General features: G+C 39.3%; 1 protein-coding gene and 1 long non-coding RNA gene across 3 annotated transcripts in view; one reads left to right on the top strand and one right to left on the bottom strand.

The window, feature by feature from the left end:
- LOC309632627 overlaps positions 1 to 25203 on the bottom strand; it is a 364034-nt gene that overhangs the window by 209999 nt on the left and 128832 nt on the right. The gene's annotated exons all lie outside the window — the stretch shown is intronic.
- Positions 1 to 25203, top strand: part of KIAA1549 — a 145444-nt gene that overhangs the window by 118660 nt on the left and 1581 nt on the right. For both annotated transcript variants that reach the window (XM_082400255.1, XM_082400254.1), the window contains exons 17-19: positions 7114 to 7160; positions 12319 to 12479; positions 17143 to 17288. In XM_082400255.1, coding sequence (XP_082256381.1) covers positions 7114 to 7160; positions 12319 to 12479; positions 17143 to 17288 — 354 coding nt within the window. The remainder of the gene's footprint in view (positions 1 to 7113; positions 7161 to 12318; positions 12480 to 17142; positions 17289 to 25203) is intronic.

Below are 25203 nucleotides of genomic sequence, written 5' to 3'. Positions count from 1 at the left end.
ACACACAAAAGCTGAAAGGATGCATCCCTGGCAGACCTGCTTTATAAGAAATGTTACAGAAAGTCCTTTAGGCAGAAGTAAAATGATACCAGATAAAGATCTGGACCTTCATAAATGAATGAAAAGCACTAGAAATGTAAATATGTGGGTAATTATAGGAAACTTTTTTCTTCATTATTTAAATCTTTTAAAAAGGTAATTGACTATTTAAAGCAAAGTAGTAACAAAGTATTGTGGGGTAGAAGTAAAATGTATGAAAACTATAGCACCCAGACCAAATGGGGAGAAGTAGAAGGGGACTGTTTTAATGTTCTTATACCATGCACAAAGTGGAATAATAGCACTTGAAGGTAGACTGTGATAAGTGAATAATATATAACATATACCCTAAAGCAACCACTAAAAAAAATAATAATTGTAGCTAATAAGCCAGCAAAGGAGTAAAAATGAAGTAATAAAAAGGTAGTCCAAAAGAAAGTGGAAAAAGAGGAAAAGGGGAACAAGGAACAGATGGGACAAATAGAGAGCAGCTACCAAGATGGTAGATTTAAATCCAGACCTGTCGGTAATCATATTAAATGTGAACAGTTTAATATCCCTATTAAAGGGCAGAGATTGTCAGATTGGATAAAAAGCAAGATCCACTTATCCGCTGCTTACAAGACACCCACATTAAATATAAAGGCACAAGTAGGTTGAAAGTATGAAGAAGGATATACCATTGCTAACGCTAATCACAAAACCTGGAGTGGCTATACTAATATTAGCCAAAATAGTTCTCATAGTAAAGAATATTACCAAGGATAAAGAGGATTATTTCATAATAATAAAGTGGCCAGTTCATCAAGAAATCATAAAAATCTTCGAAAAGACAACCCTCAGAATGGGAGAAAATATTTGCAACTGACAAAGGATTAATCTCCAAAATATACAAGCAGCTCATGCAGCTCAATATCAAAAAAACAAACAACCCAATCCAAAAATGGGTGGAAGACCTAAATAGACATTTCTCCAAAGATATACAGATTGCCAACAAACCCATGAAAGGATGCTCAACATCACTAATTATTAGAGAAATGCAAATCAAAACTACAATGAGGTATCACCTCACACCAGTCAGAATGGCCATCATCAAAAAATCTACAAACAGTAAATGCTGGAGAGGGTGTGGAGAAGAGGGAACCTTCTTGCACTGTTGGTGGGAATGTAAATTGATACAGCCACTATGGAGAACAGTATGGAAGTTCCTTAAAAAACTAAAAATAGAACTACTGTATGACCCAGCAATCCCACTACTGGGCATATACCCTGAGAAAACCATAATTCAAAAAGAGACATGTACCACAATGTTCATTGCAGCACTATTTACAATAGCCAGGACATGGAAGCAACCTAAGTGTCCATCGACAGATGAATGGTTAAAGAAGATGTGGCACATATATACAATGGAATATTACTCAGCCATAAAAAGAAACAAAATTGAGTTATTTGTAGTGAGGTAGATGGACCTAGAGTCTGTCATACAGAGTGAAGTAAGTCAGAAAGAGAAAACCAAATACTGTATGCTAACACATATATATATAGAATCTAAAAAAAAAAAAAAACAAAGGTTGTGATGAACCTAGGGGCAGGACAGGAATAAAGATGCAGACATAGAGAATGGACCTGAGGACATGGGGAGGGGGAAGGGTAAGCTGGGACGAAGTGAGAGAGTAACATTGACATATATACACTACCAAATGTAAAAGAGATAGCTAGTGGGAAGCAGCCGCATAGCATAGGGAGAACAGCTCCGTGTTTTGTGACCACCTAGAGGGGTGGGATAGGGAGGGTGGGAGGGAGACGCAAGAGGGAGGGGTTATGGGGATATATGTATACATATAGCTGATTCACTTTGTTATACAGCAGAAACTAACACAACATTGTAAAGCAATTATACTCCAATAAAGATGTTTTTTTAAAAAAGTATAAATAAAAAGAATTTTAGAATAAATGGATCTTTTTAAACAAAACAAAACAAAAAAGAAGTCATAAAAATCTTAAATGTTTATGTGCCTAGTAATAGAGCTTCAAAATACATGAAGCAAAAACTGACAGAACTGCATGCACGCATAAACAAATCTACAATTCTGGTCAGAGATTTCAACACTCCTCTTTCAGTAATTGGTAGCAGGGATGCAGTCAGCCCTTGAAGTTAGTTCTGGGGAACTAAGGGGAAGTGGGAAGTAAAAGTGGTGAGATGTGAGGCAGGAGAGGGAAAGGAAGAAGCGGAGAGGTTAGGAGCCTAGACCTCATCCTGAGGGTAGTGCCTGGATACTGAAGGGTTTTGAGCAGGCTAGAGACATCATTAGGTGTGCCTTTTGGAAAGATTGCTCTCATTTTACACTGGAGAGTGGTTTGTCACAGTGCAAGAGAGGAAGAATCAACATGGCTTCAGCATGTTTAATTGCTGATGGCACTGAGCCAGTGTAGGAGGAGAGCTTGCTCATACAGGAAAGGGGATCCAGAGTACCAGTGGAGGGAATTATCTTTAGAAATGAAGGGATGTGTTTCTTCCAGTTTAATGGGAGGGAGAAAGAATTGGGTGCAAGTACAATCAGGTTTGTAGTTGGGTGGCAGTACATTGCAGGACCACCCATCTCATGGTTTCTATTCTCATAGTAGAGAAAGCAGAGTCATCTGTTGAGAATGAGACAAGTGTGGCAAGGCAAGGCAGGAGGGTTGAGGGAGAGTAGAAACTTGAAATACTCTTTGTGGAGAATGAGAGAAAACAGATTAGGGACGTGGGAGTAATCACTTAGCATTGAGGCCACTGTTCAGACTATCGATCGTGAAATTATAGTGACACAAATTAAAGTTCTGTAGTTTTGTTTATCAGCATTCAGACACCCAGGTGTAGACAAGGAGAAAACAGGCAGTTGGATTGATCTGGAGCTGGGGGTTTATCAGGCATATGTGATGAAAGGACAACTGGGAAGAGATGTGCAGATCAGAGGGTGCATTTGAGGTGATGATAGACCATACACTGAAAGGGAAAGTAGTGGGCAATTAAACGTGCTGGAGCTTTGTAGATTCTTCCTCTCAGATCTACCCACTGCATTACACTGGTTGGAGCCATCATCATCTCTCACCAAGATTATTGGAAGATTTCCTAATCACCTCCCTGCCTGTGGTCTTGAAAGTAGGATGTCAGGGTGGTGGCTGACAAGTAAAATGCCGTTTATTGGTGTTGAGCAGACCAGGAAGCTGAGAGGCTAGCACAGTAGATGCATCCTATGGGTGACAGGAGGACTTGGAGTGAAGAGGGAGACCTTCCAGGCGCCTTTTCGCTTAGTCGCGTTCTTCCAAAAGGAGAGCTCTCATCTCACTTCCCGACCTGAACTTGTTCGCTGCTGGCATCTACCTGTTGCTTCTCTGCTCCTTGAATTGTTCAGCGCAGAAATTTGTGCCCATCTTAATTTCTCCCTTTCTGATAGAAGATGTATGTGTCCTGTCCTCTAGGAAGCGTAAATAGTTCTTGGCATTCAACCAGTTTTTCTGAATCTTTTTCCGCCCTGAATAACCAACGTCCATTTTATCTTTGGATTCAATTCTTTCATTCACCTCAGGGAAACTTTCTTTTATTTTATTTCTGAAGTAATTGTCTTACTCTGTTCTATTTATTGGAGTTGAAGGTACCAATTATTTTTATGTTGGCTCATCTTTGTCTCTTTTCTGTATCTATCATTTATCTCTAATTGCTTTAGCTACTTTGTTCTTTTTTCTCTGCCTTCGATTATGGTTATCATGGGCCTTTTCTCTGTGGCATTGATTTGCTTTTAAACCATATCTATTCTTTTCCCCATTAGTTGATTTCTTAAAGTCATACTGGCATTGTTTTGGTCCTCACATTATTTCCATAGTTCTGTGGTCTCCCATTTTTTTGTTTTATTACCACATCTTTGAAGTTAAAAAGAGGAATGGCTATTCTTACTAAGTTAGGGGCCACATTGTGCTACCCGAATCTTTCTTTCCCCCCCTTGGCCACTGCTTTTCTCAGTTTATGGCATATTTTACCCATTTATTTACTTGTTTGGTATCTGCTGATCAAGTGGAGCAGTAATTTTTGACAGATTTGTATTACTATTTTTATTCTTTCCTCATTGTTCATGCGTGTTGCAGATTAACGATTCCGTGATAATGCCTTACTCCTCCATCTTAACCAAGAACTCAGACCCATAGCAAGATTTTTATAAATACTCTTATCGAGTGGTTTTGATATGAACTTTTTGATGTTACCCTTCATATTTTGATGGGAGTGGTAGCAATTTAATCTAGTGGAAAACCAGAATCATTGGTTTTATTTGGGCATATCTAATGTAACTTCAATGTGTTTATAAATTGATTGTAAAGTTACTGTTTGTTGCCAGGAGGAACCTGATCACCTTTTATTTGCTCCTGCTGACTACGGTAAAAAACCACAGGAATGTGGATTTCAAGGTGCCTTCAGTTACCCCATGAACCTTTATTTACCATCTGATGACATTTTTATTTCTTTTTTGCCAGCGTAAAGATGTTAGTTATACGTTGGTGAGTCAGGCCACTTAATAGGTGGTATTTCTGCTTTCCTGAGTAAAGTTAACCTCCGTGGAGTTGTCCTCTAAGTAGCAGGTGTGAATACCTGAGCTAAGATATTTTACGAGCAGACCTTACCGTCTGGTTGCTTTACCTCAGGCCCCTCCAGACTCCACTCACCACTTGCCTTTCTTGCTCTGTTGGCTTGTTTTATACTGTATAGAAAGAAAGGATGCATTAAAATGGGATTTTTATTCACCTAGCTGATTGAAACCTTGAAGTTCTCTTTTGTCCTCCAAACTTTTTTACACGTGTGACCCACTTAAAGGAAATGCCTGCCATCTGTCTGTGATTTTTTTTAAAACCTTTTCACTGGGGGCATGTAGTCTCTAGAAAAATAGTATCCTTTTTCTGACTACAATAGATTGGAAATGCCTAGCACTACAATAATAAAACAGTTAAAGAGTAGATAGCTACTTTGCATTGATTTTCTTTTAGTTTATCACTTATTAGATCTTTTGAAATCCTGATAGGTAAACTGTTAAGCCTTGATCCTTGTTTTTGGTTTTATTTTGCATGTGGCTATGTTTAAAAAGTCCAAACTGTGCTGAAAGCACAAGGGCCACTGTAAATAATCTTTATGCAGTCTCAGATTTCTATTTAATTATTTGGAAAAGGAATTGACACTCCTTTTCGTCCTATTTCTCTCTTCTTCCATAATCCCCTTTGGCTTTTTTACCTCAATTGAGGAACTCTACAGGGTTCTAATCGCTCTCCCTTTGCCAAGGGAAGGGAAGCAGTGAGGGTCAGAGGTGAAGTAATTTGAGCACAGTTTCATGTCTAATAATCCCTTCAGAACTCTGTGAGGTACAGAGATTGTTCCCTACTTCTTGGCCTAAGGAAATATACCAAGGGAAGTGGAGTAGTTTGGTCAGTGTGTCTGACTCCAAAGCTCCTACTCCCCCCAAAACCCCGCAAAGTAGTGATTTATTCAAGAGGGAAAGTCTGGTTTTAGGAATTATGGGTGGTGCAGCCCAGTGGTTAAAAGCATGTCAGAAAGATAAATTAGGAGGAAATTGTTTAACTTCCTTGTGTGTTGGTTTCATCTGTAAACAGAGATAGTCAGCACTTTTTTGTGTTGCTGTGGGCCTGAGTTAGTGTTCATATAGTGAATAACAAAATAATAATTCATTAAATGTCAGCTTAGAAAAATAAAGATCTAATATTAGAGCAGGTCCAGAAGCAAGGCTGACTTACTAACTTAACTTGGAGCTCCTGATCCTGGACAACCTATTGGTTTAAACTGACTGGAGTTGGATGGATGCTGTCCAGAGTTTCTATCCTGCTAAAATACCTGATTCCAAAATAATGATTCATAGTTGTTGAAAAGAAGTGTTAAAATCCGAGTCCCACGTATGCTAGGGTTAAGATATGTTGATTTCATGAGGAATGCAATATAGGTCTAGGTTTCTTTAAATTTGGGAGACTTCCTTGGTGGCACAGTGGTTAAGAATCTGCCTGCCGATGCAGGGGACACGGGTTCGATCCCTGGTCGGGGAAGATCCCACCTGCCACAGAGCAACTAAGCCCGGGCGCCACAACTACTGAGCCTGCGCTCTAGAGCCCAAGAGCCACAACTACTGAGCCCACACGCCACAACTACTGAAGCCCATGTGCCCTAGGGCCCACGTGCCGCAACTACTGAGACCGTGTGCTACAACTACTGAAGCCTGCGTGCCTAGAGCCTGTGCTCTGCAGCAAGAGAAGCCACCGCAATGAGAAGTCTGAGCACCGCAACGAAGAGTACCCCCTGCTCGCCGCAACTAGAGAAAGCCTGCGCACAACAACGAAGACCCAACGCAGCCAAAAAAAAAAAAAATTCTGGTGCCATCTTGTTTCAGTCAAAGAGCACTTGGTTAATGCAAGTTAGTTCAAGTAAAAAGAGTTGATTGAAGGATACACGGACACCTTATGGAATTTAAGGGCAGGGAGTATTGGCTGGGCCTCCTTGGTACTAGAAAACTGTCAGAAACTGAAGGTGTTCACTTCACCTTTTAGGGTCTAACTTATGGTTCTCTTTATAGTCTTTCTCTTTTTATAGCATTCTACAACATGGTACAACATTTGCATTGTTCAGTTTCTTGAGTGTATTTGAATTGCTATTGGGCACCCACTAGATCTGGTGACCGTTGTGGCCCATGTCGATAGAGTCATTTGTACTAAATGTGGCCATTTAAGGCCCACCTTTTTAGCAGAAGATACAGGTTTGTAGAGGATAAGCCTACAAAGAAGAGCAGGTGCAGAAACCCTGTCTGTTATTAATATTTTCACAAAAGAAAGAAAGGTCTAGAAACTAGTTGTGTGTTTATTAGCCCAGTTCCCCAAACTGAAACTTCTAGCATTACTTGATGGCAGAATGCCCTGATAGCATGCTAACTTTTTATGAGAAAATAATTCTCTTGGAAGTTGATCCTGCAAATCTAAATTTGTAAGTTTGCTGTTGTCACTTTATAATAAATATTGAATGTTAATCTTCATCTTCTTTTGAATTTCTTCCAGAGATATGAAGACTATGGAATGGCTCCCCCATCAGGCCCATTACCAAGGTAAGGTTTTTAGGAGAAAATGTATCAGGACTTTCTCACATACGCTGTTTCTTATATTTTGCAAATTTGTTTCTTTTAGCTAATATGAGCAGATGAAAAACTCTTGAGTTGTGTGTTATCTTGATCTAACCAGAAGAGGAGGAAAAAAGTTGGAATTTAAGTCCTGCTTCCAGTAGTGACAGACTAGATAATTTGCTGATGATAAGCGGAAAAGCTAGACAAGATTTAAAAAATAAAAACAAAAAACCAGGTGGCTAACAGGGCAGTGAAGCAGTATGGGGCCAAGATCCAGCAAATCCAGAGAGATGAGCCCTGCCTTTCTCCCGCGGATACCTGCTGATTCCAGAGGAGGTGACTGAGAAGCTGGGCAAAACTTTTGACAGACTCATGAGGCTTGGAGTCTTGAAAATGCACCATATTGAAAGTTGTGTGGTACATCTAAAGCCATGTTAGTGAGGCACTTTGATGCCTTGAAAGACTCAAAATATATTTGAAAAGAAAAATGGCTGAAAGTCAATAATCTAAGTGTCTGTCTCAATGTTAAAAAAAGATCTAATAAACCTAGGGAAGTAGAAGGAAGGAAATAATAAAAATAAGAATAGAAATTAATGAAGTAGAAAACAAATACCATACTAGAGAAGATCAACAAAGCTGAAAGTTAGTTCTTTGAAAAATTCCTAGAAAGAGAAAACCTGAATAGTCCTATAACTATTAAGTTTAAAGTCATTATTAAAATTCTTCCCACAAAGGAAACTTCAGGGCCAGGTGGCTTCAACAGTGAATTCTACCAAACACTGAAGGAGTAAAAGATAACCAATGTCATACAAACTCTTCTAAAGAACAGAAAAAAGAGAAAACACTCCTCAACTCATTTTATGAGACCAGCATAACCTTGATACCAAAGACAAGAAGGACAAGGACATTGCAAGAAAGGAAACATTAAGGGCCAGTTTCACTCCTGAACATAGATGCCAAAAATTTGAAACTATATATTAGCAAGTATATCCAGCAATAAAGTCAATAGGATATCTATCATATCATAATCAAATTGGATTTTTTTCCAGCAGTGCAAGAGTAATTTAAAATTTTTAAAAATCATTGTAATTCTCCACTTTGCAGTGAATAAAGGAGGAAATGTTCTCATTTCAATAGATACCACGTTTGATAAAATTCAACATCCATACATGGTAAAAATCTTAGCAAACACAGGATAGAAGCAGACTGATAGTAATCTGATAAAAAGGTATCTTGGCAAATATTGCTTAATGGTGAAAGGTTAAAAGCTTTCCCTTTGAGAGCAAGAACAAGACAAAGATGCCTGCTTGTATTACTTCTATTCAGCATTGCCCTGTGGGGTCCTAGCCAGTATAATAAGGCAAGAAAAAGAAACAAAAGGATTAAGGAATTCAAAGAGAGAAATAATACCGTTATTATTCACAGATGATATAATTTTGTAGTAGAAAAACCTAAAATGTCAACACATGAATTGTTAGAAGTAAGCGACTTTAGCAAGATGGCTAAATAGCAAGATAGTTAAATTACAAGGTAGCTGGATACGAAGATTACAGAGATCAGTATACAGCATTATAAGACCGGTATACAAAAATCTGTTCTGTTTATGAGCAGTTACAGAAAATAAAAAATTTTAAAGATACTATATAAAATAGCATTCAAAAATATAAAATACCTCAGGATAAATCTAACTGAAGATATTCAAGCCTTCTAAAGAAAGATATTCATGGATTGTGCAACTCAATATTTTTTAAATGTCAATTCTCCCCAAGTGATCTATAGATTTATTGCAGTCCCATTCAAAATCCCAATAGTTTGTTGGGTTTTTTAATACCTGGAAACTGACAAACTCACTCTGAAATGTACGTGGAAATACAAAGGGCCAAGAACAGCCAAGACACTTTGAGAAAGAAGAATAAGATGTTAGCACTGTTCTAAATGTTATAAATTACTGTCAAGGAATTAAGAGTGTGGTATTGTTATAAAGCAAGACAAATAGACCATTAGAACAGAAGAGAGGGTTGGTAATTCAGACCCACATGTGAATAGACAGTTGGTTTATTTCAATGAAGGAATTGTAGATAAACAGAGTCTCAGAAATTATATTCAACTATCCCTTTAATGATCGGAAGTCACACAGAAGTAGGAATGTTATCTGCTTCCTCCTTACTTTTTCTTTTTTTAAAAATTTATTATTTATTTATTTTTGGTTGCATTGGGTCTTTGTTGCTGCGTGCGGGCTTTCTCTAGTTGTGGCGAGCGGGGGCTACTCTTCGTTGTGGTGCGCGGCTTCTCACTGCGGTGGCTTCTCTTGTTGTGGAGCATGGGCTCTAGGTGCGTGGGCTTCAGTAGTTGTGGCACGTGGGCTCCGTAGTTGTGGCTTGCGGACTCTAGAGTGCAGGCTCAGTAGTTGTAGCGCACGGGCTTAGCTGCTCCGCGGCATGTGGGATCTTCCCAGACCAGGGCTCAAAGCCGTATCCCCTGCATTGGCAGGCGGGTTCTTAACCACTGCGCCCCCAGGGAAACCCACGCTTTCTTTATTTTTATTTATTTGCCCTCATTTTCAGCAGGGTTTCTTCTATTTTTCCCCAACCCTCCTCCCCCACCAAGGCAGTGCTTTGTGGTCCAAAAGCAACAAAGTAAAGGGAACAGGTGGAGACTAGGTGATCCCAGGCAGAAGCTAATGATAGGGGGACCAGGTGATCTGACTTGCCCAGTTCAGTCCTAATTTACACCTGTTGTTCAGCATAATTATTAATAAATTTCACTCTCAAAAGTGTTCTGGTTTGGATGATAAATTTTACAGTCACCCAAGATAAAAGATTCTAGAGTATTTGGAGTGCACTGGACTATCTGAGCACACAATTTAGGATTAAAAGGATGCAAATGTAGGCAGGAGGGTGCTAATTGACTGGGTAAAGCAGAAATAATTAAGTAAAGGGCAAGAGATAGTTCCTGGGTGGATGGTCCAGAGGTTATGATTAGGTTAGGTGAGCTCCAGTTTACAGATCTGGAAGAAGGAGTGTGCATTGGCTAAGCTCTTAGATATGTAAGGCCAGAGAGGTCAGACATCTGTTTCCGAGGTCAATCTAAAACAGCAGCAGTTATTTAAAGAGATTAATATAGGTAGACTGAGTTTCAGTTTATGAGCTGTACTCCAGAAATGACAGTATAGAATAAGGGCAAGTTGGTGTACTTTCTCATCGAACAGGTATAATCTATTAATTACTAGTTAACTGTCATTTGTAAGAAACTGTAATTAAATTATCATCTTTTTTTTATTCTTAAATTTCTTTAGAAGAGTGGTTCTCAGGGTGAGATTCTTAGATCCCTAGAAGTTCCTTGAGACCCGTTCAGGGAGGTCTGTCAGGTCAAAACTATTTTTATATAATATTAAGCTGTTATCTGACTTCTCTCATTCTGCTGACCCTTGCACCAAGGTGTGAAAGCAATGGTGGGTGAAACTGTGGTGCCTTAGCATGAATCCAGACGGTGGCACCCAGCTGTTGAAGGACTCGCTCCAGTATTCTTCACCGCTGGGCAATCACAGCTTTTTTTTAAATGCCAGTTTTATGTTAGTATGTCATTGATGAAGTAGTAAAAATTAATTTTATTAAACCTAGACCCTTGAGTCTCTAACAGTCTGGGTGACAAAAGAGGAGATGCATATAAAGCACTTCTGCTGAATATGGCCTTTTGAAGAAAGGCACTTGTTCAGTTGTTTGAGTTGAGAATTGAACTAACTGGTGCCATGTTTTTCCTTGAACAAACAGCCAGCAGACTTGGGTGTTTGGCCTCGAAAAAGAACCTGTCACTTCAAGGAAAACAACTGACAGCATTTGTTGCCAATAATAAAATTGAGCTTTCAGGTGAAAATTAGAGTTTTGGAAACTTGTCTGTCATCGTGCAATTGACAGCTTCCTAGTACTTAAAGCCTTCTCTGATGAGCTCAATGGTGATATTGATGAATGTGATTTGGGGTTACTGTAAAATAAAATGTGTCAGTAAAATAAAAGTCTGCATAACTCATTGAACCAATATTTTCCAAATGACCAGTGTCATAAAACCATGCATAGGTCTATTCAGAGTGCAAGAAGGACCAGTGGTTTTAATGTAGCAGAGATGAAAAGTTCATTGGTACTGTTTCAGAGTCTGTATTGCCACTCACCCTTAAGGAAATATTGTTGAGTTCTGGTGTGGTTTCAAAGAAGAATATTTAAGCGAAATACTACTTGAATATTATCTGGAAAGGCTATTAAAATCTTCCTCCTTTTCCCAACTACATATTTATGTGCGGTGAGCTTTTATTCTTAAAATAACTGACGGCAACTGATTGAATACAAAGTATATGAGAATCCAGATGTCTTCTCTTAAGGACATTTTTTTAAAATGTAGAATTCTTCTCATTTAACTTTTTTTGGGGGGGTGGTTGGAAAATATAGTTAATTTTATGAAAAATGTTGATATGTAATAGGTTTAATATTGTTATTTTTAAGTGAATTTTTCATTTTTTCAGTTTTAATTTTGAACATGAAAACTATCTGTAGATACGGTCCACATAAACAAAAGCTCTTGGGAGCCCTCATTTTTATGAGTGCAAACGGGTCCTAGAACTAAATAGTTTGAGAACCACTGCTTTAGAGCACTGGTTTTTAGCCTTGATGAAGCTCAGGGTCATCAGTGGAGCTTTAAAAACTACCGGTGTCGGGTCCCACGTCTAAAGAGTCTGTTTTCACTGGTCTCGGGTGCAGCATGGGCTCCCCAGGTGACGCCACCGTACAGCCAAGGTCGAGAACCACCCCTTTAGTTGGGCGCTGGAGGTGAACGGGCCCCGGAGCTTGAGCCACACCCTCTTTGGGTCTGTAAACTGGAGCATTTCTTCTTCTGTCATCCAGCAGATTGGATAAGCATCAGCTGTGTTCCAGCGTGTATACTGGATGGTATATATACTTTTCACAGCACTGGAGATTTGTCAGTGAGCAAATAGAGTCCCTGCCCTCGGGGAGCCTGTGTTCTGGGAGAGGAGATGGATAATAAGCCAACAGACAAATCGGTCTTATTTTTCCTTAAGGGCTGAGGGTGGACCTAATAAAGTGCCAGAGTCAGGCAAGTGTGGTCCTGACGCTTGGGTGCGCTTCGCTTTCAGACCAGGTTTTGGCCCCGGTTTGCTGCAGTCTGCGGAGCTGGTGCCTGCCGAGCCCCAGCAGCCCCAGGCCTCGTCCGAAGCCACCTCGTTCGCTGCCCGAGGGATCTACTCTGAGGAGGTGCCATCGGTGGCCCGGCCTCGGCCTGTCGGGGGCACCACAGGTACATGTGGCTATTTACCTTGCGTTTCCTTTTAGCTAACTTCTGCAGAGATCATTTTCGACTTCCCAGAGTATCAGCATCCCGTTACTGGCCTCTTCCGCCGGTAAGAGCCGTGTCCCCTCGGATCCCGGTGAAGATGTAGGGCTGGGGAGGTAGGAAAGGAGAGAGTGGCTGAGATCCCAAGACTGACAGCCTCTGATTTGTTCCTGAGTAAGTGTCTCGAAAACAGTCCCTTCACATGGAATTCACACCCACACCTCTTCCAGGGAAAACGTTTCTGAAGTCTTACAGTGAACTGAAAGACCTATTTCTGAGTGCTTGCAATGGCACGAAAACAAGCGTTTATTTTAAAGAAGGCACTTTTCCAGTTTGTAATAAGCAACCTAAAAGTTGATGGAAAGTGACCAGAGGGAGACTTGTGTTGTATTTGGTCATTTCTGGGAGGGTATAATCACTGTTTTCTCCTCGAGCCTTACCTCCTTCATTTTTTCCCTTCTACCTTTATTAATAATCATCTTTTTCTCGTTCTAAAATGTCCTTGTCATTTTCCCATGCCTCTATGCCTGTCCCTTTCCTGCTGTCACACATGGGCAGAGTCGGCAGTGGAGGGCCTGGGGAAGCTGGTGGCCACATGGAACTGTTCTAGGTTTTTTTCCATCTCCTCTTTCAAGTCATCATTAAAAGAACAATCTTAGTGTCATTTGTGAGTAACCAGTGCAGTTCTTTACTTGGTAATTCAACAGTGAAAGGTCACATTTTCTGAAGTTGTCTTCTAATTCATTACTAAACTTTTAAGTCTTTGCACACTGCTTTTCTTTACTTTTAGTATTTAGGTTTGCTTTAATTACCTGTTGGAATTCAAATAAAAATCTATACCAGATTATCTCCACATAGGAAACAAAAGTTCTCAGTTTATGTTCTTGAAAGAACATAAAGTGCCTGCCCAATTTCTGGAGCTCTTGAAGCCAGAGAGAAAGTATGTTTTATTTTTAAAGGATTCTAAAATATATTTTGATTTGTTGTTTGAGAAACATTACACATAATGTGGTTTACTTGTAAAACTACAATATTTAGTATATTCAATGTAAAGATACAGGGAATATTTTTTCAGACCAAAATTAAAATTTAGGGATTAAAATTTTTCATATATTCAGTTTTGCTTTTTTAGAAAAAGAGCTAGAAATACCAGTATTTTGACAATCTTTTTTGTCAGTTTTTGAGATGCATGTAGAGATTTGAGGAAAGGAAGAGCCCTTAGAATTTTGGTAAAGCAAAAAAGGTATAATGGTTTCTGAATTGAGTATCCTCAATAATTATATCCAGATTAGGAGTAAATTTATTTTCAGAAAATGAGAAGAAAAGAAAAAAATACATTTGTCTCAGAGTCTCCTGGGAATTTTGTGATAATAGTTGAACCCACAACAAATCCTCATCAAGTTCAGTAGATGCTTGACGTTTATGAGGGATTCATTCTGAGATCTTTGTAAATCCCCAAATTTTCAAACACTGCTAGACCTCATAGTTGATTTCCCTAATCAGTCCAACGGAAGTGTAAGTGGACCAGCTAAGAGACCCCTTCCAGACCCATAATGAGAGACACTGCTGGTCATTGACACACAGCATCCAGCATGGCTGAGCTGATATTCTGACAAGGCAGTTGGCTGGTCGGCCTCCACCAGGTTGCCTGAGACCCAGTCTTGTGCCCCAGATTACAAATCACTGTTGTATGTCATGAAACTTCATCTCATGAATAGTTGATACTATGAACACTGATTTGTGCATATCACTCAGTGTTCCCAAAACATCTGTGTACTTTAAGATCCTGAGCTCTTTCCATTTCTTTCTCTTTTTTTTTTCTTTTTGTTTCTTGTACAGCTACTCTAAAAAGTCCTCGAAGTTCATTATTACTCCGTCTTACTGCACTTTATTACCAGGGCTCAGAGCCCATCTTTTATTTTCCCTGTTCATTTCCTTCCTTTTGGAGGCTGGTGCTTTAATAAGAGGAGCCATTACATGTTAAATAATTTATTTTGCTATTTTCTCATTTTCTGGAGTATATACAGTTTTATAATGTCATCAAGTAACTAGTTTAGGCCAATTCCAAATTTGCGATAATTGATGGATAATTATCCAGTGTGGTCTTGTATTTTGCATTGTCTGTCAATCAACAAAACAAAGAATGTATCCTGATAGCCTACAGGATTTCCCATACCTTGCAGGTGCTGTGCTTTGCAGTGCGTCTTGTTTCCCTTATTAATTGTTTTGTATTTGAACCTTGTTGCATAGCACTTATACCAAACAGAATATTCAGACATATTCATTTTTAATCTGGAGGAATATAGAAATTATATGTATGAAATATTTGCAGAGGAAGTTATTTTCTAATAATTTGCCATAAGAGATTAAATGGTGTAAAAATTTGCAATGGAAAAAATACTAAGATATACTAGAAAAGTTACTTTTCTGACTATGTAAAATTATCAAACATGTATATGTCTAAAAATTACCAAAAACAAAAGGAAAGTAGTACCTAGGAAGATTTACAGCAGATATGACCAAGAGGTAGTCTTATTATAGAGAATGGCTCATAAATTGATAAATGGGCAAACTGCAAAAGATAAACAGGCAAAGGACAGAAAGAAGGAATGCACAAAAGAAATGTGTGTATATCATATGAAAGTAAACATGAAAAATGTCCAGTTTTGAAAATGATTAAAGAAATGCAAATTAAAACCATGATGAGCCACCGTTTCAATCATGAAATTGTTTTTTATAATAATGTGATGTGGTAAAATTAGCATTCGGTTTCTTTATCTGTACAATGGGGATAACATTAGTACTTACCTCTTATGGTTGATGATTGAAGAAGATAACAAATGTAAAGTGCTTAAAATAGTGCGTGGCATATAACAAATTTCAATAAATATTAGTTGCCATTGTTATTATTATTACTATTGTATTATTTCCAGTGATGGTGTAAATCGTTAAACTTTCGGAAAGCAGCTTGGCAATATAACTTCATGAGCCTTTGATTTGGTAAATTTGGGAATATAGGCTCCCCTCACCGAAGAAATGCAAAATACTGGAGAAAAACTACATGTACAAAGATGTTTATTGGAGCATTATTCAGAATAGTAAACAACCGAGCTCCCTCAATACCCAGTTACAAGGGCATCAGTAGTCAACTGTACAGCTATTTAAAATGAAGAGCTCAGATAGAACCAGAAAAAGGGAATTTAAGATTTCCTGTTTGCCTCCTATGCATTTGGTACTTGACCTATTTTATCTCTTTTAATCCTTGAAATAACACTGTGAGGTAGACTTTTTAACTTCATTTGAAAAGTAAGGCATTGAGGCTCAGCTGGAGTGATTGCTGGGTGTCCAAGGTCACGGGACTTGTCAGTGGCTGAGCTGCAATGCAAACCCAGGCTTACTCGGGATGATGGGGCACTTGAATCATGGGGGAGCTTGTGCTGTCTCGTTAAGTGAACAAAGCAAGATACAGAATCCTGTCTGAACTACGACCTCAACTACTGTTACAATTTTAACACAAAGGTATGCTTTTCTCCCTGTGCAGCTGTCTGAACCTTTATAAGTGATGGGGAACACTGTACTGCATTTCTGTTCTTTGCAAGATTTGCTCAAACAATGTCTGTTGGGTAAACAGTACTGATAGTTCTAATAATTTTAATACTGTTATGAATCTTCAGTAACTGACAAGCACTCCTGCAGAGTACGTTTTTAAAAATGTATTTGATTAATGGAGGCCGTTAATTAGGCAACTAGAGTAGGAGTAGACTTGAAGACGGAGGGGGCCACCTCCCTTATCTCTGTGAAAACCCTGAACCTTTGTGGGACCAGTCTGAGCATCACAGATGAATTAGATGATCCTAGGAGCATTTGGAAATTGGTATTTTATTTCACAGTGTTTAAAACTCTGTTTTTCCTCCCTCCTTCTGTTGGAAAGGGATATTTCCATATGCCAAAGTTGATGGGGGAGAAAAATACGTTGTTTAAAGCCTGGCTTTCACAGCCACACAAGGCTATAGCAAGTCTGAGTGTAGAATGAGTGCTGGAGATATCTGTCTTTGCTATCAGTATACCTCAATGAGAAGGCTGGGTGGGTGGCTTTAAATTTTTAATTATCATATGACAAAGTTATGAAAACAATGTGAATGTAACAAAAATGTACTTTAACATTCCGAATTCACACTCTGCCTGTTAAGGAAACAAAAGCATAATTGTATTTTCAGCTCCTTGTGAGTCTCAAAGCCATAAGCAAGAACCAGGTTTCAACTTCTTTGTGGCTCCAAAACCTTTCACTCCTTTTTTCTGAATAGATAAGGTCATCCTTATTTGTAGCCTCTACAGAAATGAATGGAAGGGCCCTCTGTTATGCCCTTTATTCCCAGTCCTTTGAGGGCTGGCCGGGAAAATAGGAACACCACTATTAGCCACTGTATTGAAAGGAAGTAAAAGCCTGCAAACCCAGAAACTCACGGTCTGTTTTTCTTAGGCAGTGTCTTCTCTGGAGGTAGAATTGGTGCCACGTTTGAGCAATGCTCGTATCCCCAGGGCGTGCTGTGGTCAAAACCGAAGTGTCTTACGGGGCAGCCTCACCCCCCTACCAGTGTTCACTGGGCCACTCACTGTGTTCCTCCAGGCTCCCAGATCCAGCACCTGACACAGGTGGGAATTGCCAGCAGAATTGGAGCTCAGCCAGTGGAAATCCAACCAGGCAGAGGCAGCCAGTATGGGGGACCAGGCTGGCCTTCGTACGGGGAGGATGAAGCCGGCCGGAGAGAGGCTGTGAGTACCTTGTGTTGGGATCGTCGTTGAGAATTCAGACATGATCACTTAGTGTAGCTGCTGCTGCTTCTGCTTGGGGGATCTCTTTTTAAAACCCACATAAAGTTTTAACTCCCCTCACTTTTTTTCCCCTTGAGTGTGTTTTTTTTCTTGCAGTTTGTAGATGGTAAATTCCCTCTGACCAGAGTGGGAGAGTACTGGCATTGAAATTTGGGAAAGTATATAATTTTTCTTGAGGTAGCTTTCAGGCTTGAAGTAATGAGTTTTAAAAAATAACTTAAGAGGGCGGAGTCAACATGGTGGTGTGGGAAGACACCAAGTTAGCGTCTCCCCACAACTAGGGCACCTGCTGGCCGCTGGTGGGGGACCCTGGCGTCCAAGGAGACGGGAGAAACCCCCAAGTGAACCGGTAGGACGTGGAGGGACAGAGGGGGGAGGAGAAGTGGAGGCCAGACAGGATTGGTGCCCGTGAGGCTGGGGAGATCAGGAGGGGCAGGCGGGAGGGGCCCTCCAGGAGGTGCGGGAGAGGAGCAGAGGGCAATTGCCCCGCCCACTCGGGCATGGGGAGCCTGCTGGGCTCCCAGGTGAGGCCCCCCATCCTCTGAGACCAGGGTTGGGGGGCACGCCTGGGCCCCTTCTGTTCCTTGAGCCTAAGCCCTGCCCCCCACAGCCCCCAGGGCCTTTTCCAGCCCTGTGGGTCCTCAGCATAGGCCCTGCCCACTGCCCAAACCTAGCCCTTGCTTAGGCCCCACCCTCCACAGCCAAGGCCTTTTCACTGTTTTTGTTTTATTTTTTCCTTTCTTGCTTTTTTTTTTCTTCTCTTCTCCCTTCTCCTCTTTCTTACTGTTGTGGTGCCGTTGTACCTTCCGGTTGTTGATTCATCTATATTTTTAGTTTTATATTCTTTCTAACATATCTGTTAGTTTCCTAGTCTAATTTTATTTTTTACTTTGTTATTGTTCTCTCTCTCTTTTTTTTTTTTGCCACCCCACATGGCTTGTGAGATCTTGGTTCATGAGCCTGGGACCCAGCCGAAGCTCCTGCGGTGGAGCTCCATGTCAGAACCACTGGACTAACAGAGAACCTCAGACCCCAGGGAATATTCATTGGAGTGAGGTCTCATGGAGGTCCTCATCTCAGCACCAAGACCCAGCGCCCAATAGCCTACAAACTCCAGCGTTGGAAGCCTCAGGCCAAACAACCAGTAAGACAGGATCACAATCCCACTCATTAAAAAAAAGAAAAAAAAATGAGACAGCAAAAAAATATGTCACAGGTGAAGGAGCAAGGTAAAAACCTACAAGACCAAATAAATGAAGAGGAAATAGGCAATCTACCTGAAAAAGAATTCACAGTAATGACAGTAAAGATGATCCAGAATCTCGGAAGTAGAATGGAGGCACGGATTGAGAAAATACAAGAAATGTTTAACAAAGATCTAGAAGAACTAAAGAACAAGCAAACAGATGAACAACACAATAACTGAAATGAAAAATACATTAGAAGGAATCAATAACAGAATAACTGAGGCAGAAGAACGGATAAGTGAGCTGGAAGACAGGATGGTGGAAATAACTGCCGAGGAGCAGAATAAGGAAAAAAGAATGGAAAGAAGACATTCTCAGAGACCTCTGGGACAACACTAAACACATCAACATTCGAATTATAGGGGTCCCAGAAGAAGAAGAGAAAAAGAAAGGGTCTAAGAAAATATTTGAAGAGATTATAGTTGAAACTTCCCTAACATGGGGAAGGAAATAGTCACCCAAGTCCAGGAAGCACAGAGTCCCATACAGGATAAACCCTAGGAAAAACGCACCAAGACACATATTAATCAAACTAACAAAAATTAAATTCAAAGAAAAAATATTAAAAGCAGCAAGGGAAAAACAAAAAATGACATATAAAGGAACCCTCATAAGGTTATCAGCTGATTTTTCAGCAGAAACTATGCAGGCCAGAAGGGAGTGGCAGGATATACTTAAAGTGATGAAAGAGAAGAACCTACAATCAAGATTACTCTACCCAGCAAGGATCATTCAGATTCGATGGAGAAATCAAAAGCTTTTCAGACAAGCAAAAGCTAAGAGAATTCAGCACCACCAAACCAGCTTTACAACAAATGCTAAAGAAACTTCTCTAGGCGGGAAACACAAGAGAAGAAAAGGACCTACAAAAACAAACCCAAAACAATTAAGAAAATGGTAATAGGAATATACATATATTATAGATATCGATAATCACCTTGAAAGTAAATGGATTAAATGCCCCAACCAAAAGACACAGATACAAAAACAAGACCCATATAAAATGGGTCTGAATGGATACAAAAACAAGACCTATATATATGCTGTCTACAAGAGATCCACCTCAGACCTAGGGACACATACAGACTGAAGGTGAAGGGATGGAAAAAGGTATTCCATGCAAATGGAAATCAAAAGAAAGCTAGAGTAGCAATACTCGTATCCGATAAAATAGACTTTAAAATAAAGACTATTACAAGACAGAGAAGGACACTACATAATGATCAAAGGATCAATCCAAGGAGAAGATAAAACAATTATAAACGTTTATGCACCCAGTATAGGAGTACCTCAATACATAAGGCAAATGCTAACAACCATGAAAGGAGAAACCATCAGTAGCACAATAATAGTAGGGGACTTTAACATGCCACTTAACACCAATAGACAGATCATCCAAACAGAAAATAAGGAAACACAAGCTTTAAATGACACAATAGACCAGATAGATTTAATTGATATTTATAGAACATTCCACCCCAAAGTGGCAGAATACACTTTCTTCTCAAGTGCACATGGAACATTCTCAGGATAGATCACATCTTGAGTCACAAATCAAGCCTCCGAAAATTTAAGAAAATTGAAATCGTATCAAGCATCTTTTCTGACCACAGTGCTATGAGATTGGAAATCAGTTACTGGGAAAAAACTGTAAAAAACACGAAAATCAATGGAGGCTAAACAGTGCTCTACTAAATAACCAAGAGATCACTGAAGAAATCAAAGAAAAAGTTAAAAAAAAAACATAGAAACAAATGACAACAAAAACACAATGACCCAAAACCTATGGGACACAGCAAAAGCAGTTCTAAGAGGGAAGTTTATAGCAATTCAATCTCACCTCAAGAAACAAGAAAAATCTCAAATAAACAATCCACCCCTACACTTAAAACAACTAGAGGAAGAACAAAGAAAACCCAAAGTCAGTAGAAGGAAAGAAATCATAAAAATAAGAGCAGAAATAAATGTAATAGAAACAAAGAAAACAATAGCAAAGATCAATAAAACTAAAAGCTGGTACTTTGAGAAGATAAACAAAATTGATAAGCCATTAGCCAGACTCATCAAGAAAAAGAGGGAGAGGACTCAAATCAATAAAATTAGAAATGAAAAAGAAGTTACAACAGACACCGCAGAAATACAAAGCATCCTAAGAGACTACTACAAGCAACTCTATGCCAATAAAATGGACAACGTGGAAGAAATGGACAAATTCTTAGAAAGGTATATAACCTTCCAAGACTGAACCAGGAAGAAACAGAAAATATGAACAGACCAATCACAAGTAATGAAATTGAAACTGTGATTGAAAATCTTCCAACAAACAAAAGTCCAGGACCAGATGGCTTCACAAGTGAATTCTATCAAACATTTAGAGAAGAGCTAACACCCATCCTTCTCAAACTTCCAAAAAATTGCAGAGGAAGGCACACTCCCAAACTCATTCTATGAGGCCACCATCACCCTGATACCAAAACCAGACAGAGATACTACAAAAAAAGAAAATTACAGACCAATATCACTGATGAATATAGATGCAAAAATCCTCAACAGAATACTAGCAAACAGAATCCAACAACACATTAAAAGGATCATACACCATGATCAAGTGGGATTTATCACAGGGATGCAAGGATTCTTCAATATACGCAAATCAATGTGATACACCATATTTACAAATTGAAGAATAAAAACCATATGCTCATCTCAATAGATGCAGAAAAAGCTTTTGACAAAATTCAGTTCAAAATTCATTTATGATAAAAAAAACTCCAGAAAATGGGCATAGAGGGAACCTACCTCAACATAATAAAGGCCATATATGACAAACCTACAACAAGCATCATACTCAGTGGTGAAAAACTGAAAGCATTTCCACTAAGATCTGGAACAAGACAAGGATGACCACTCTTGACACTCTTCTTCAACATAGTTTTGGAAGTCCTACCCACGGCCATCAGAGAAGAAAAAGAAATAAAAGGAATACAAATTGGAAAAGAAGCAGTAAAACTGTCACTGTTTGCCGATGACATGATACTATACATAGAAAATCCTAAAGATGCCACCAGAAGACTACTAGAACTAATCAATGAATTTGGGAAGGTTGCAGGATACAAAATTAATGCATAGAAATCTCTGGCATTCCTATACACCAACAATGAAAAATCAGAAAGAGAAATTAGGGAAACAATCCCATTTACCATCGCAACAAAAAAAATAAAATACCTAGGAATACACCTGCTTAAGGAGGTGAAAGACTTGTACTCATAAAACTATAAAATACTGATGAAAGAAATCAAAGATGACATAAACAGATGGGGAAATATACCATGTTCTTGCATTGGAAGAATCAATATTGTGAAAATGACTATACTACCCAAACCAATCTACAGATTCAGTTCAATCCCTCTCAAACTACCAATGGCATTCTTCACAGAATTAGAACAAAAAATTTTACAATTCATATGGAAACATAAAAGACCCCGAATAGCCAAAGCAATCTTGAGAAAGAAAAATGGAGTTGGAGAAATCAGGCTCCTTGACTTCAAACAATACCACAAAGCTACAGTAATCAAGATAGTGTGATACTGGCACAAAAACAGAAATATAGATCAATGGTACAGGATAGAATGCCCAGAGATAAACCCACACTCATATGGGCATCTAATTTACGACAAGGGAGGCAAGAACATACAGTGGAGAAAGTACAGCCTCTTCAATAAGTGGTGCTGGGAAAACTGGACAGCTACATATAAAAGAATGAAATTAGAACACCACCTGACACCGTACACAAAAATAGACTCCAAATGGATTAAAGACCTAAATATAAGACCAGACACTATAAAACTCTTACAGGAAAACATAGGAAAAACACTCTTTGAGATAAACCACAGCAAGATCTTTTTTTACCCACCTCTTAGAGAAATGGAAATAAAAATAAACAAATGGGACTTAATTAAACGTAAAAGCTTTTGCACAGCAAAGGAAACCATAAACAAGATGAAAAGACAACCCTCAGAATGGGAGAAAATATTTGCAAATGAAACAACAGACAAAGGATGATCTCCAAAATATACAAACAGTTCATGGAGCTCAATATCAAAAAAACAAACAATCCAATTAAAAAAATGGGTGGAAGACCTAAATAGACATTTCACCAAGGAAGACATACAGATGGCCAAGAGGCATGTGAAAAGATGCTCAACATCACTAATCATTAGAGAAATGCAAATCAAAACTACAATGAGGTATCACCTCACACCAGTCAGAATGGCCATCATCAAAAAATCTACAAACAATAAATGCTGGAGAGGGTGTGGTGAAAAGGGAACCCTCCTGCACTGTTGGTGGGAATGTAAACTGATACAACCACTATGGAAAACAGTATGGAGGTTCCTTAAAAAACTAAAAATAGAACTACCTTATGACCTAGCAATCCCACTACTGGGCATATACCCTGAGAAAACCATAATTCAAAAAGACACATGTACCACAGTGTTCATTGCAACACTATTTACAATAGCCAGGACATGGAAGCAACCTAAGTGTCCATCGACAGATGAATGGATAAAGAAGATGTGGCACATATATACAACGGAATATTACTCAGCCATAAAAAGAAATGAAGTTGAGTTATTTGTAGTGAGGTGGATGGACCTAGAGTCTGTCATACAGAGTGAAGTAAGTCAGAAAGAGAAAAACAAATACTGTATGCTAACACATATGTATAGAATCAAAAATAAAATGATGCTGATGAAGCTAGTTGCAGGGCAGGAATAAAGATGTAGACATAGAGAATGGACTTGAGGACACAGGGTGGGAGGGCAAAGCTGGGGCAAAGTGAGAGTGGCATTGACATATATACACTACCGAATGTAAAATAGATAGCTAGTGGGAAGCAGCAGCATAGCACAGGGAGATCAGCTCTGTGCTTTGCGATAACCTAGAGGGGTGGGATAGGGAGGATGGAACGGAGGCTCAAGAGAGAGGGGATATGGGGACATATGTATGCGTATGGCTGATTCACTTTGTTGTACAACAGAAACTAACAGTATTGTGAAGCAATTATACTCCAATAAAGATCCATTAAAAAAAACTTAAAAATAATAAAAGCAGTATTCATTATGGAAAATCTGCACAGAGGCCTAAGAAACAGTTACTTTTCCTACCTTTTTTTTCAATTATGGTAAAATACACGTAACATAAAATTTACCGTTTGAACCATTTTTAAGTGTACACCTCAGTGGTTTTAAATACGTTCGTAATATTATGCAGCCATCGCACCATCCATCTCCATAGCTCATTTCATCTGAAAAACTGAAACTCTATACCCATTAAACCCAAACTCCCCATTCGCCGCTCCCCCCAGCTCCAGGCAACCACCATCCTACTTTCTGTCTCTATAATTTTGACCTTTAAGGAGTGTGTTTGAACCTATAAAATCTGGAGTTGATCTTTGGTGTGATCACTATATAAATATTCATGATCTCACATACCTCCTTGCTCACCATTTGAGCTTTATTGTGGGTTTGTTAATGTCATTTCCATTATAACCACCGTGAATAGATGCCTTTGCTAAGCAGACTGTTTGGGACATTGCAATACATAAGTCATTTTTTGGAGGCTTCTTATCACTGTGGTCACTCCTTGATAGGAATGGAATCAATATGGGCACCGGTAATTTCTACAAATGCTTTCATTTTTCTCAAGAATTTTATACCGAAGGGGATTAAATTAATGAATTTGAAAACACAAACCAAAATAATATTTTTTGTTTTATGCTTATCACTCTGCCTCAACTTTCGTTGCACTTACATGCTTTTCCAGCAGATACACTAAATTCCTTTTGTGACTACATGCTTTTACTCAGTGGAAAGAAATTAACTTTAGAATATAATATTCCCCTGAAAGATACATGGCTATCCTTATAGTCTCAGGTCTCTGCTTTACATTTGCTGACATTTTGCTTTTTCTGTGCCCAGCTTCGTTTCATGAGGTGTTCTGGGTTTTCCCGTCAAATCCGACATGCACTTTGAGAGGGCCTCTTGGTCATGATTTGGAGAAGTGAAATGTAGAAGTTTTTCTAGGGCTTGACTGTCATGTTGACCAGGCTATCAGGTTGCTCTTTGCACAAGTGAAACCACAGACGTAGTGTGTGTGTGTGTGTGTGTGTGTGTGTGTGTATGAAAAGAGAGATTTTTTTCACTGAAAAAATATGGAAAAAAATCACTGAAAAGTACGATTCTTGTCAAAGGAGTGCTCAGTCTGTATTTTGCCAACGCCAGCAAAACTATTGTACGTTTTAGCGCAGATAGCTTTTTAAAGAAAAGGCTCTACAGGGCACCGATATACAGGCACACGGACAGATAGGATGGAAGATGACTCTGAGATCTCGTTGCTGCCCCGTGGGCCCGGTCTGTGTTCTCATCATGCCTTCCTTGGGCTCTGGACTCTGAGCAAAGGCAGTTGCTGTTCCCGTCGGTCCGTCTGCCAGTACGTGCTTATCCCTCTGAGCAGACATCTTCATCCGACCTTCCCGTCCGTGGGCTGCTCTGGCCTCCCTCTCTGTCCAGCTCTGCAGGGCCCTTCCTGGTTCCCCAGCAGCCCAC

Source organism: Balaenoptera borealis (assembly GCF_965194805.1).
Source record: "Balaenoptera borealis genome assembly, chromosome: 7".
In the NCBI taxonomy this organism is placed as follows: Eukaryota; Metazoa; Chordata; class Mammalia; order Artiodactyla; family Balaenopteridae; genus Balaenoptera; species Balaenoptera borealis.
Note: the sequence above shows the minus strand (reverse complement) of the source record. Positions and strands in the feature narration are given on the sequence as shown.